The following is a 14,803-nucleotide window of genomic DNA, read 5'->3' on the forward strand; positions in this document are numbered from 1 at the left end:
TGAAGTGCAAAATACAGAAACGGAGACCCCGGACTGTTGAACAACTGAAGTCGTACATCAAGCAAGAATGGGAAAGAATTCCACCTGCAAAGCTTCAACAATTAGTGTCCTTAGTTCCCAAATGCTTAATGGGTGTTGTTTGAAGGAAAGGTGATGTAACACAGTGGTAAACACACCACTGTCCCAGCTTTTTTGAAACGTGTTGCAGGTATCCATTTCAAAATGAGCAAATATTTGCACAAAAACAACAAAGTTTATCAGTTTGAACATTAAGTATCTTGTCTTTGTGGTGTATTCAATTGAATATAGGTTGAAGAGGATTTGTAAATCATTGTATGCTGTTTTTATTTATATTTACACAATGTCCCACCTTCATTGGAATTGGGGTTGTAGCTTAATCATCATATTCCTGTCTCAACGAGGATACTGGAGCATATTTGTCTACAATATAAACCTATATGCCATTGCAACAGGCTTCAGAAATGATGGTAATTGTATTTTGTACAAAATTTGGAAAATAACGTGGTGATTATGCATATATAAGCAATTGAGCTAATTAGCATTCTGATATAGTATGAAAAAGACCAATGCATCCGCTTCATTTTGGTACCATGTTTGTCAATTTATCTTAAGAAATGAGCAAGATATGACTGATTTAAAGTCTCTACACACTGCTATTTGAAATAATAAAGGTTGCCATGGAAATGGTAACATTGTCGTGGGAATGAGTTTATTCATGGAAACAAAAATTCCTCTCATTCTGTAGTAGACCCTAGGGAACAATTTGGCACCCATGAAAATTTGTCCTGGGGGGGTGCATGGTGGACCCCACTGGCCCCGGGCCTACTGTCATGGTCTGCCTCCCTGTCCTGTTTTTAACCTTGTCTGTAGTTTGTGAGTTTTTTCCCTCAGATGGCGCAATCAGAGCCGTATTACACCTGCTGCGCATCACCGCTCATCACCGCCACACACCTGCTGTGCATGAGGGGCTCATGATTGGGAGGTTACTAAAACCCAGGCTTTCAGCTCGTTCATTGCTGGATTCTACACGTTTACTCTCCATGAGAAATCCATGAGCTTGTCTACACCGATGCTTCCATGCACTCTGACATCGGAGCTTTTCGTAGCTATAGTCAAGGTAACCCAGCCACTCTTTGCACTAAGTCACTCTGGAACTCTCTGCCTCTCAGCTTCAGAGCGCGTAGCTCTCCCACGCTTCAGTTAAGTTCCTGCAAGTCTGTGGGATCCTGTTCTCATGCTGTTCCTGTCTGTGACGGTGCATGTCTAAGAACTGTTTCTAAGAACTGTTTCAAGAACGAGTACCAAGAACTATTTCAAGGACTGTTTCTCAGGAACTGTATGAACTCTGATTTTGAACCACTAAGTACTTTCCAAGTCATTTCTAAAGTCAAGTCCTGTTTAATTGGAACTGCATCACAAGACAAGCAGCACTTGACCTCTGACCTCTGAAGATAATTCATGAACTGTGAACGATTCGGAACAGCAAACCTTATTTCCTAAACGGAGAACATTATTTCCAGAACTGTGAACATTTCTGTGTTAAGTCTTCAGTGAACTGTCAATGGTTAAATGCTTCCAGTGTTACGAGTGCAATCACTCACCATCTCTCTCCTCCATTCTCCTAGTTCCTGGTCCTGGCTCTGAGCATTTCCAGATCTCAGTTCATTTTCAAGACTGGCTCGGGAATCTGCAGCTCCCTATTTTCCAGCACCACAAGCAGGCTGACTCTCCACTCTGCTGGTACCCCCAGTGCAGAATTATTATTTCCTCATTGTACATAAATACCTTTTCGTTCACAACCAGCTCTCTTTCCTTGCTCCCAACATTTTGGTCCATAGCCTGAACTGGTCCGGTCTTGTCCGGTCCTCTAACCACAACATTACCTTCCTTAAGCTCAAACTCAAAGCAAATCTCTACAACTTGATATAAATTAATAAAAAATATAAAAGCCAGGATGATGGGGTGCATAAGTAATGGTCCACTTTGGTATAATACCTGTAAATAATAAAGGATTATTAACTGAGTGCGAGGTCTACACAGGAAAATATTAGACCGAGGTAAATACGGACCAAGCATTAGCGTGGTTTGTGCGAAAAACAGAGGTCTGATGATCGCATACAGACCAAGTAAGCGAGGTTAATAATCAATAATAATTGATAATAATAATTATATGGCTATTATAAATATAAACATGCAAACTCACAGTATCGCCTGAATATGAAAGCTGTTGATGGTGTTGTGCTCGTAGTCAGACCTGTTCGCTTCACATCCATGAAGAACTTGCTAACAGATGTTCCGGTCATTAGCTGGTAAGCTTTCAATCTGTGTGTTTTTTTCTGATGCTGTTTAGATATTTATGAAGTATGTTCATGTCGGACTTGGTTTTTCTAATTGTACTTTTCGGTTTCTGGTTTGTAACAAATGGCATATGCATGTCAGACCATTTGTCATGGTAACCAGATTTGGGAAAATGTCGGACAGGTGTCACAGACCGAAAGGTCCACTCCTAAAATCAGCCCGCCTTTTGCATCTGCGCATGCATCGTATCAGACCACCGCAGCACATCTGAGATGGAGTCTCTTCACTCAAAGCAATCAAATGGATTAATGGGATTATTAACCATCAGATGATCAAGGTAAAACCTCTTAAATCATTCTAAAGTCAGTTTTAAGCAGAAACAAGGCGAAATTCCGTGATGCTTTGAAATGCACAGTGCACAGTGAACGCATCAGCTAGCAGCTCATTTAGCCGCGGCGCTCTCATCGCTTCCACCGCCTTTTATTATGAAATAATGCTGAATTTATGTGGAAATGATGTACAAAAGCTTCAGATATCTGTTGCTGAGACAGATGATGACTGGTGTGCAGTTTTAAGCAGAAACGAGGTGTTAATCCGTGAACCGCGTCATTGGGGGGACTGATTATTTAGGGGGACCGTTCAGCCTGCGACACCATACTGTTTGTATTTCTTCATAACCGATGTAAATAAAGTCCAAGACATATTCAGTGACTTGGAAATGTTCATGTATCCATCCCCTGACTTGTCTGAAGAAAACTGGCAATAAAACTGATGATTTACAGGTATTATACCAAAGGGGTCCATTACTTATGCAACCCATCATCTTGGCTTTTATATTTTTAAGTAATTTACATTAGGTTGTAGAGATTTGCTTTGAGTTTGAGGCTAAGGAAGATCATTATATATATATATATATATATATACGAGGGCTGTCAATAAAGTAACGGTCCTTTTAATTTTTTTCAAAAACTATATGGATTTCATTCATATGTTTTTACGTCAGACATGCGTGAACCCTCGTGCGCATGCGTGAGTTTTTCCACGCCTGTCGGTGACGTCATTCGCCTGTGAGCACTCCTTGTGGGAGGAGTCGTCCAGCCCCTCGTCGGAATTCCTTTGTCTGAGAAGTTGCTGAGAGACTGGCGCGTTGTTTGATCAAAATTTTTTCTAAACCTGTGAGACACATCGAAGTGGACACGGTTCGAAAAATTAAGCTGGTTTTCAGTGAAAATTTTAACAGCTGATGAGAGATTTTGAGGTGATTCTGTCGCTTTAAGGACTTTTCACGGTGCGAGACGTCGCGCTGCGCTCTCAGGCGGCGTCGTCAGCCTGTTCAAGCTGAAAACCTCCACATTTCAGGCTCTATTGATCCAGGACGTCGTGAGAGAACAGATAAGTTTCAGAAGAAGTCGGTTTCAGCATTTTATCCGGATATTCCACTGTTAAAGGAGATTTTTTTAATGAAAGACGTGCGGACGGATCCGCGCGTCGGGACGCAGCCGACGCGGTGCGGCGGCACAGGAAAAACACCTCCGTGTTGATAACCATTTGTAAAATCCAGGCGGCTTTTGATGGCTTTCAGTGGAGTGAGTATATGAGAAATTGTTTAACAGGCAGGACATGTTCCAACTTGTCCTTAAGGCTTTCAACAGAGGTGTTTTTCCTGTGGCGGAGCGTCGCGGCGGCTGCGTCCCGACGAGCGGACCCGTCCGCACGTCTTTCATTAAAAAAATCTCCTTTAACAGTGGAATATCCGGATAAAATGCTGAAACCGACTTCTTCTGAAACTTCTCTGTTCTCTCACGACGTCCTGGATCAATAGAACCTGAAATGTGGAGGTTTTCAGCTTGAACAGGCTGACGACGGCGGCTGAGAGCGCTGAGCGACGTCTCGCACCGTGAAAAGTCCTTAAAGCGACAGAATCACCTCAAAATCTCTCATCAGCCGTTAAAATTTTCACTGAAAACCAGCTTAATTTTTCGAACCGTGTCCACTTCGATGTGTCTCACAGGTTTAGAAAAAATTTTGATCAAACAACGTGCCAGTCTCTCAGCAACTTCTCAGACAAAGGAATACCGACGAGGGGCTGGACGACTCCTCCCACAAGGAGTGCTCACAGGCGAATGACGTCACCGACAGGCGTGGAAAAACTCACGCATGCGCACGAGGGTTCAAGCATGTCTGACGTATAAACATATGAATGAAATCCATATAGTTTTTGAAAAAAATAAAAAGGACCGTAACTTTATTGACAGCCCTCGTATATACATATATTGTAGTTTTGGCATTTATTTATTGAAATGGCATAAATTAAAATGCATGAAATACCAAGTGACCAAATACTTTTGGACTGAACTGTATATCTGCATCACCAAAAATATCATGAAACACTGACATAATTTGAAGTCTATATCATCCATTCCTTCCATGTTTGTTTTTTGCTCTGTTGAACTGTATTTTTTTTTTTTTTTATTGTTGCCCATATCTGCATTCTTCTCAGATGCAATAAGTCACAATTATTTTTTAAAAGTCGTTCTTGATTTTATAGTGACTTTAGATTGCTAACGCTGCACTTGGTTACGGCCTTTTGGCTAACTTTGGTATATTTACAGTAGTATGCACGAGTAAGTTAGTAAGTCCCTTTGGCTGCTCCCTTGCTTTCACTGGGGATCGCTACAGCAGATCAGAGGTGTATCTGCATGTTGATTTGGAACATGTTTTTTACGCTGGATGACCTTCCTGACGCAACTCCATATTACATGGAGAATGGGCAGGAGTGGGTTTTGAACCAAGAACCTTCCGCACTGAAAACAAACACACTCAGAAATTAAATGAATGAAAATAGTAACAAAACTGGGAACCACATTTGTCACCACATCATTTTACTCCAGTAGCCGCTGCTTAGCGACAGCAGTTAGTGGTTATTATCTGAGTGACCTGGATGATAGAGGCCCGCCTCCCCGGGTGACATCAATGGGCTTTTTCTGACAAGCACTAGGATTAAGAAAGAGGGACAGCGGGACACTGGCATGGCTGCTTTGTGGTGTGGGTGGCCCGCTGTCTCTCTGGCTCAATGTCTCTTTCTTTTTCATTACGACAAACATGATCAGAGAATGATACAGAGTGTACATGTATGTGTTAGCCAAAAGAATGTATGGCTGTGTGGCTGATCGCAGCCACAGAGCTCATTTGAGGAAACTCAGAAACCTCCATGAAGTTCACCAACATACTGTGTTAGTGCTTACAAAGAAACAGACAAAACTCTTCCTCGGTCCATGTCCATCTCTTTTTTTTCTATTTTCTATTTTAGTGTATCCTGTATAATTTCAATACAGTTCAATACAGTATACAATGGTACAAGAGACAATTGTGTGTGTGGGGGGGGCCTGCTTCAAGCTACCAAACTACTGTACATACTTTGTGCAGCTGCACCCTGCAATGATTGATGCCTACCATAGTGCATAGATACTATGCACTCAACAATTTCCACATACATGCAGATTGTCATGGTCGTGGTCTGTTTAGTCCTAGGTTTCTTCAAGGAACCCTTCAGTAACACTGGAGGAACTTTGTATTAAAATAATCATGACTTGATGATTCAAAAAAAAAAAATTGTTTACATTTAACTACTCTTTTAGTTGACATTTAAAAGGTGCAAGAAGACTTTTAGCAAGTTTTTTGCACTAAAACAGGTGTCCCTGCCCCTGCCTGTAATAACAGGCGTAGCCTAATAATCCTGCCGTATGTGTAATAACAGGTCCCACAGATGTAGATTCAGGCTCATACATCCATCAGTAAACCAGCTCTACTTACAATTAATCCTTAACTCACAACCCGCCGAGTGCGTTTTTGACACGCCACCGGTCACAGGGTTTGGTAGCTCATAGCCATACTGCAGGAATCTGGGGGAAAGTTTGGGAGGAGTATGGGTGTAGTACTTGCCAACAGTGTTGTGCAAGTTCACATTTTCAGTTCAAAGTTCAGTTCACATATGTTCAAAATGAACTGTTCACATTCATAGTTCACCATTTCAATTTTCAACTAGTTCAAAGTTCAGTTCATTTTTTTTTAGGTGAGAAATGAAAATGAAAGACTGAACTTGTTTTTCAAACTATGACTTCAATCACTATGCCTACCGGCGTCTAGCCTAAAACTGTTCACTGTAGATCTTAAATTGTATCACACAAAATGGAAGTTATTGCATATGGACAAAGGACAAAAAAAAAAAAAAAATCATTTTTGTTTTTAGTTTATTTGTCTGTTGCCCCAATAATGTTCCTCTAGAAAAGGCCCGGAAAAGAAATGTATCATAAAAAACCCCCCAAAAAAACAACATAATAAATTTTAGTGTGACAGGCAAGAATCTTTGTCAAATAGCTTGACGTACGAACGTTTCAGATTAAAGTGCTGAAATACTGCTTATACAAAAAGGCTATGGTGTCGTACTGCATTTAAACAGAAACTCTTTTTACTACTATCATCTAATGCACCCCTGTAAACTAGGAGTGCCTCTGTATTGAGAAGGTGAATTCTCAAAAACTCTGAGTACACATATATGAAAAAAAGTATTCTTATTTTGCTATACTCCATTGATGTTGTAACACGGAATAAACAGTTGGGTAGCAAGAACAAGTGTGTTCCAGCATTGCTATGGTCGTTGTTATGGCTTGTGTATGCAATGCAACATGGGTAACGTAGTGTGAAGCTGTGTAGTTGAAGGCTGGCTCACACTGCAAGATTTTACAATTATCTGTAGGTTTCCAAAACCTGAGAGACCACACACGCGGAGATTAAAAAAATCATATTGTAGATCTGACAGTTTTGTTCGTACAGTGTGTGTTGTGCAGCCACACGGTGAAGACAACACACCACACACGAACAGATTTCACACGTGAACATTCCCAGGTCAGACAGGAAATCTTGCAAAATCTCTCGAGATTAAATGTGACTTCAGAGTAAACAGACAGAGATAGTTTGTGGACTATTTACAGCAGAGAAAAAAATGATACAAAAAGAGAAAGAAAAAGTGTTCTTTCTTTTTGTCACTCGAATCATCAGGAGAAAACAAATTCCATAACGTTTAATTGGACTTCAACATTGACGTTCATCCTTCATTTCACACAGTCTGAACTAATTCACATTCAAGTTCTTTATTTGCAAATGTGTTGCGTTAAGTTCAAAGTTCACAGAAAAAAGAACGTGTTCAATGAACACATTCTTTTGAACTCGTTCATGCACAACACTGCTTGCCAAGTACAGGTTGTGTGCCTGACTTGCACGAGGTGTGGGAAAAATTGCATCATTATTCCACGCAAAGTGTATGTCTGACGCTCATGATCAGTGCACGTTCAGTGTGTGTGATTTGCAATTATCCAGTTTTACAAGCCAGGAGTTTGGGCCGCACTTGTAACGCATGTCATTAGCATGGTAGCTTGTGCCTCTCCTCAGCTTCTACTGTCGGCCAATAGAGGCCCAATGCCCTCAGTCGTTGCGGCGGTATGGCGACACCCATTGTCTTCCCTTATACAATGTTACACACTACACAATCTCCCCAATATATACCCTGGAGCCTTGCCATTTTTGTAGCGTGTGTGTTGTGTGTGTTGCATGCACGACACACACTGGGGTAGAAAATGTCTTGAGGGATGCACAATAGCAAGTGTGGAGTACTTGTGCAGTACTTCTGAGACACGTCACATTTCTTTGAGAGGGAATGTGGCATACATATCTGTGCGGTGTTATATTTTCAGGGTTGGCACGGCCCACGTTGAGGGGGCCCAATGTCATGTCTTTTATCCTTGGCTGTATCCCTGCCAGGACATTCCTTTGTGAATTTCCAGACACTCCAATTCCTCACTCAGCTTCTCAAGGGTTGCTATCAGAACATCCATCAGGAATCCACCAAGAATGATACTAGGCCATCAATTCACTCAGCAGCATTACTTCAGTCTATTTTGCCTTTTGGCACAAAATCATCTGTGCTTATTTTCTTTAGCACATGATGTATTTTCCTTTTATTTATTTTTTAACATTGTCTCTAGTAGTTTGTGTTGTGTAAAATTAAAACAAAGTAAAACACTATTATATGAATCCAGACAACAGTCGACATAAGGTGCAATAAACAAATTATATTTTTTTTCTGCATTAAGTGGCTTCATCAACAACATGCTGCAGAACCAGTCCTGACCACTCAACCAAAGTTCACCTTTTATGTAAGTAAGCACTTTACTTTCATTACATAAGACTGCAGAGTCTGAGCAGCTCACAAATAATTAATGGCTTCAAGATGACTGGGGACTTTTTTTGTACATCACTTCTTACTGCCACTCTCAGAATCACCCAAAGGACCCTTTTCAGATGCAGTGAAATCCCTGCAGGAAGATACAGTCAAATACATCAGGAGCCATCCACCTCTACATAAATTAATTCAGTGTATTTATAAATTTCCTGTATGTTCCATTTGTAATTTGTAAGACAGAAGTATTTTGTGTTATATTTAGTCATGACAAAGAGTTCAACTAGAAGACATAGCTTAATAATACTTTATTCATGAAAACAAGGAGTTTACGGTGCATCCGGAAAGTATTCACAGCGCTTCACTTTTTTCACATTTTGTTATATTGCAGCCTTATTCCAAAATAAATGACCTGACCAATAAAAATCGGATTCAGATCTAGGCTCTGGCTGGGTCACTCAAGGACATTCACAGAGTTGTCCTTAAGCAACTCCTTTGATAACTTGGCTGTGTGCTTAGGGTCACTGTCCTGCTGAAAGAAGAACCGTCGCCGCAGTCTGAGGTCAAGAGCACTCTGGAGCAGGTTTTCTTCCAGGATGTCTCTGTACATTGCTGCATTCAACTTTCCCTCAATCCTGACTCATCTCCCAGTTCCTGCCACTGAAAAACATCCCCACAGCATGACACTGCCACCACCATGCTTCACTGTAGGGATGGTGCCTGGTTTCCTACAAATATGATGCCTGACATTCACACCAAAGAGTTCTAACTTTGTCTCATCAGATGAGAGAATTTTGTTTCTCATGGTCTGAGAGTCCTCCAGGTACCTTCTGTCAAACTCCAGGCGGTCTGCTACGTGTCTTTTACTAAGGAGTGGCTTCCGTCTGGTCACTCTACCATACAGGCCTGATTGGTCAATTTCAATTAATTTTAATTTATATAGCACCAAATCAGAACAAAGTTGCCTCAAGGTGTTTCACACATGTAAGGTCTAGCCTTATTTGCAGCAATCTATCTTTTTGGTGGATTGCTGCAGAGATGGTTGTCCTTCTGGAAGATTCTCCTCTCACCACAGGGCAATGCTGGAGCTCTGACAGAGTGACCATTGGATTCTTGGTCACCTCTCTGACTAAGGCCCTTCTCACTCGATTGCTCAGATTAGACGGGCGGCCAGCTCTAATAAGAATCCTGGTGGATCTGAACTTCTTCATCTAAACTTGATTTCTTAGGGGGTTTTTTTGTTGTTGTTGTTAATACATTTGCAAAAATCTCAAAAAACAATTTTTTTCACATTCTTATTATGGGGTACTGCATGTAAAAATTTTGAGCAAAAAAAAATTTCATCCATTTTGAATTAAGGCTGTAACATAAAATGTGAAAAAAGTGAAGCGCTGTGAATACTTTCAGGATGCATCTTATATGAAGTCACCATTTGGCAGTTTGGTAGCAAGCAGGATTACTCAAAATGTTTTCAGACAGTCTCCTGGAAATTTGGTAGAATGACCCATGTTGTCAGGTGGAAGAACGTGGTTGTAGATTGCTTATCATTGCTTTTCTGCCTTTGGCAAAGCAAAATTTGACATTTTAAGATTATGAGAGATCTTCCTACCTGTCTGCCCTTGGAGAAGACACCTCATTTGCACTGTCCCAGTCCACACTAGTGTAAATGGGTACCAGCTTTGGCTAGGGATGTACCCTGTGGTGGACTGGCATCCTGTTACACTGTGAAGCCTAGGGACAAGCATCAGCACCAATGGGCCTTAGGAGCTATATAGGATTTGCATGGGTTATCTGGGCATTCCCTTGATCTGGTATAGTTGCTGACATCCTCAGGAGTACAGTGCCTATGTGCTGGAATAAACATGAACGTTTGTGTTCTTCTCCCCCTCTAGCTGCCACCTTATCATGGTGGGGGAGTTTGCGTACCCGGATGATGCTAGGAGCTATGCTGTTGGGGGCTTTGTGCCCCTTGTAGGGTCTCCCAAGGCAAACAGGTCCTAGGTGACGGGTCAGACTAAGGGCAGTTCAGAAGCTCCCATGACCAGTAAAAAATCAAGGACCGAGACGTCGCCCGGTATGACGGAGCTGGGGCCCCACCCTGGAGCCAGGTCTGGGGTTGGGGCTCGCGTGTGAGTGCATGGTGGTCGGGCCTTAACCCATGGGGCCCGGCCGGGCTCAGCCCGAAAGAGCAATGTGGGCCCGCCCTCCTGTGGGTTCACCACCTACAGAGGGGGCCATGGGGGTCATGTGCAAAGAGGATTGGGTGGCGGCCGAGGGCGGGTGGCCCGGTCCACGCTCACAGCCGCGGGCTGTTGGGACGTCACCTCGCTGGGAGAGAAGGAGCCTGAGCTTGTGCGGGAGGTTGAGAGATACCGACTAGAGATAGTCGGGCTCACCTCCATGCACAACTTGGGCTCTGGTACCCAACTCCTGAAGAGGGGCTGGACGCTCCACTTTTCTGGCGTTGCCCACGGGGAGAGGCAGAGAGCTGGGGTCGCATTGCTTATTGCTCCCCAGCTCAGTCACCATGTGTTGGAGTTCACTCTGGTGAACCAGGGGGTCGCGTCCCTATGCCTTCAGGTCAGGGACAGGTCTCTCACTGTTGTCTCAGCTTACGGGCTGAGCGGCAGTGCAGAGTATCGACCTTCTTGGAGTCCCTGGGAGGGGTACTAGATAGCGCTCCAACTGGGGACTGCATTTTTCTCCTGGGGGATTTCAACGCCCATGTGGGTGGCGACAGTGAGACCTGGAGGGGGGTGATCAGGAAGCACGGCCTCCCCGATCTGAACCCGAGTGGTGTTCAGTTGTTGGACTTCTGTGCTAGTCACACTTTGTCCCTCACCATGTTCAAGCACAAGGGTGTCCATAAGTGCATGTGGCACCAGGACACCCTGAGCCGGAGGTCAATGATCGACTTTGTAGTCATATCATCTGACCTTCGGCCACATGTCTCAGACAGTCAAGTGAAGAAAGGGGCTGAGCTGTCGACCGATTACCACATGGTGGTGAGTTGGATCCGCTGGAAGGGGAGAAAGCCGGTCAGACCTGGCAGGCCCAAACGTATCATGAGGGTCTGCTGGGAATGACTGGCGGAACCCTCTGTCAGCGAGGTCTTCAACTCCCACCTCCGGGAGAGCTTCTCCCAGATCCCGGGGGAGGTTGGAGACATGGAGTCCGAGTGGACCATGTTCTCCACCTCCACTGTTGATGTGGCCGCTTGTAGCTGTGGTCACAAGGTCTCTGGTGCCTGTTGCGATGGCAATCCCCAAACCCGGTTGTGGACGCCAGAAGTAAGGGATGCCGTCAAGCTGAAGAAGGAGTCCTACTTGTCTTTGTTGGTAGGTGGGACCCCAGAGGCAGCTGACAGGTACCGGCAGGCCAAGCGTGTCACAGCCCGTGCGGTCGCAGAGGCAAAAACTCAGGTCTGGGAGGAGTTCGGGGAGGCCATGGAGGAGGACTATCAGTCGGCCTCGAAGAAATTCTGGCAAACTTTCCAACGCCTCAGGAGGCGGAAGCAGCTCTCCACCAGCACTGTCTATGGTGTGGGTGGGCAGCTGTTGACCCTGACTGGGGATGTTGTTGGGCAGTGGAAGGAATACTTCGAGGATCTCCTCAATCCCATCGTCACATCTTCTGAAGAGGAAGCAGAGAGTGGGGACTCAGAGGCAGACTCATCCATTACCCAGGCCAAAGTCACTGAGGTGGTTAGAAAGCTCCTCGGTGGCAAGGCTCCTGGGGTGGATGAAATCCGTCCTGAGTACCTTAAGTCTCTGGATGTTGTGGGACTGTCTTGGCTGACACACCTCTGCAACATCGCGTGGCGGTTGGGGACAGTGCTTCTGGATTGGCAGACGAGGGTGGTGGTCCCTCTGTTTAAGAAGGGGGACCGGAGGGTGTGTTCCGAACTACAGGGGGATCACACTCCTCAGCCTCCCCACTAAGGTCTATTCCAGAGTGCTGGAGATGAGAATTTGACCGATAGTCAAACCTCGGATTCAGGAGGAACAGTGTGGTTTTTGTTCTGGTCGCGGCACACTGGACCAGCTCTACACGCTCCATCGGGTGCTTGAGGGTTCATGGGAGTTCGCCCAACCAGTCCACATGTGCTTTGTGGATCTGGAGAAGGTGTTCGACCGTGTCCCTTGGGGCAAACTGTGGGGGGTGCTCTGGGAGTACAGGGTCCAGGGTCCTTTGCTAAGGGCTATCTGGTCCCTGTATGCCCACAGCAGGAGCTTGGTTCGCATTGCCGGTAGTAAGTCAAACCTGTTTCCAGTTTACATTGGCCTCCGCCAGGGATGCCCTTTGTCACCGGTTCTGTTCATTATTTTTATGGACAGAATTTCTAGGCGCAGCCAGGGTATAGAGGGGGTCTGGTTTGGGAACCACAGAATCTCGTCTCTGCTGTTTGCGGACGAAGTGGTTCTGTTGGCTTCGTCAAATCAGGACCTTCAGCGTGCACTGTGGCAGTTTGCAGCCAAGTGTGAAGCGTCCAGGATGAAAATCAGCACCTCCAAATCTGAGGCCACGGTTCTCGACCGGATAAAGGTGCTTTGCCCTCTTCAGGTCGGTGGAGTGTCCTTGCCTCAAGTGGAGGAGTTTAAGTATCTCGGGGTCTTGTTCACGAGTCAGGGACGGATGGAGCGTGAGATCAATAAACGGATCGGTGCAGCATCTGCAATGATGTGGTCGCTGTATCGGACCATCGTGGTGAAGAGAGAGCTGAGTAGGGGGGCAAAGCTCTCGATTTACCGATCGATCTACGTTCGGATCCTCACCTATGGTCATGAGATTTGGTTCATGACCAAAAGAACGAGATCGCAAGTACAAGTGGCCGAGATGACTTTTCCTCCGCAAGGTGGTTGGGTGCTCCCTTAGAGATAGGGTGAGGAGCTCGGTCACTCGGGAGGAGCTCGGAGTCGAGCTGCTGCTCCTCCACGTCGAAAGGACCCAGTTAAGGTGGCTCGGGCATCTTTTCCGGATGCCCCCTGGACGCCTCGCTGGAGAGGTGTTCCGAGCACATCCCATCGGGAGGAGGCCCCGGGGAAGACCCAGGACACGCTGGAGGGACTACGTCTCTCCGCTGGCTTGGGAATGCCTTGGGGTTCCCCCGGAGGAGTTGGGCGAGGTGTGTGTGGATCGGGAGGTCTGGGCGGCTTTGTTTGAGCTGCTGCCCCCACGACCCGACTCAGATAAAGCGGAAGAAAATGGATGGATAGATGGATGGATGGATGTTTATGTTCTTGCCAAGATACATGTAATGAGCCTCATCCAGGTGTCCTATAATAACCCTTTCACATACAGTCATTCCATTGATACCCAAGCATTCTCAAGACAGACTCCTGAGTTTATCTTAGCTCGCTGGTTAGTATCCAGATCTCACAACCATAACACAGAAATGCCAGGACTTTGAACATCTGAGCCTGCTCATGGTTTACAATCCTGTTCAGCACAACTCAACTGGTATGTACTATAACTCAGGAATGATCATGATAGCAGAATTGTTTCACGTATGAAAAACAACAAGCTAGCTTTCTTATATGATTGTGCTTCATTAAGATGGCTCAAAATTAAAGTCTCACCTGCCACAGAAATGATAAATGAAGCCTCCATTGCAGTGATACCCAAAGTTCTGGCTCGTGCAGACAAGTGAAAGTATGGGATGAAATATGCCAACTGACTGAAGAACACGGACCATGTGTAGATGCAGAAGAATGGGTTCTTTAACAAGGAGAAATCCAGAACTTTTGATTTTTTGATAGGCACCTCAGTAGGTGTGCTTGCTTGTGAGGATAATCCAATGACAGTGGCCCCATTCATGCTGCCATTAAGCTCCATGGATCCATCTGGTGTGGGTTTGCACTGACTGAAGTGGGGATCATGGCCATTCACCCCATTCAGAACCAGTCTAGTAAGTTCCTGGTTGTCTGACCGGTCCTGATGTCCCTGAGTGCACTGGCTAGCTTGGTTTTCAACATCTCTGTGAGGGCGAGGAAGAGAGAATGGGGGCAAGTCTGATTTTGAGACACCATTAGTCAAGTGAGAGCCATTCCCACAACTCTTCATATATTCCTTCTCTGAGGATTTTTTGAGGGAGATAGCAGGGCTCTTGTTGATGGCAGAAGAGGTAGGGTTTGGCATAGTGGTTGGCTTCACTTTGATGGGTCTCAAAAGCATCCCAGAAGCTACTAAATTCATCATGAGACCACCAAGAATCAGCATGGCCCCTGCAAGTGACAAAGCATACTGAAC

General features: G+C 45.0%; 1 protein-coding gene across 2 annotated transcripts in view; it reads right to left on the reverse strand.

Annotated features, from left to right (window-relative positions):
- Positions 1-14,803, reverse strand: part of slc16a4 (solute carrier family 16 member 4) — a 181,839-nt gene that overhangs the window by 69,669 nt on the left and 97,367 nt on the right. For both annotated transcript variants that reach the window (XM_034172273.1, XM_034172274.1), the window contains one exon: positions 14,134-14,778. In XM_034172273.1, the coding sequence (XP_034028164.1) occupies positions 14,134-14,778 (645 nt within the window). The remainder of the gene's footprint in view (positions 1-14,133; positions 14,779-14,803) is intronic.

This window comes from Thalassophryne amazonica, chromosome 6 (assembly GCF_902500255.1).
Source record: "Thalassophryne amazonica chromosome 6, fThaAma1.1, whole genome shotgun sequence".
Taxonomy (NCBI): domain Eukaryota; kingdom Metazoa; phylum Chordata; class Actinopteri; order Batrachoidiformes; family Batrachoididae; genus Thalassophryne; species Thalassophryne amazonica.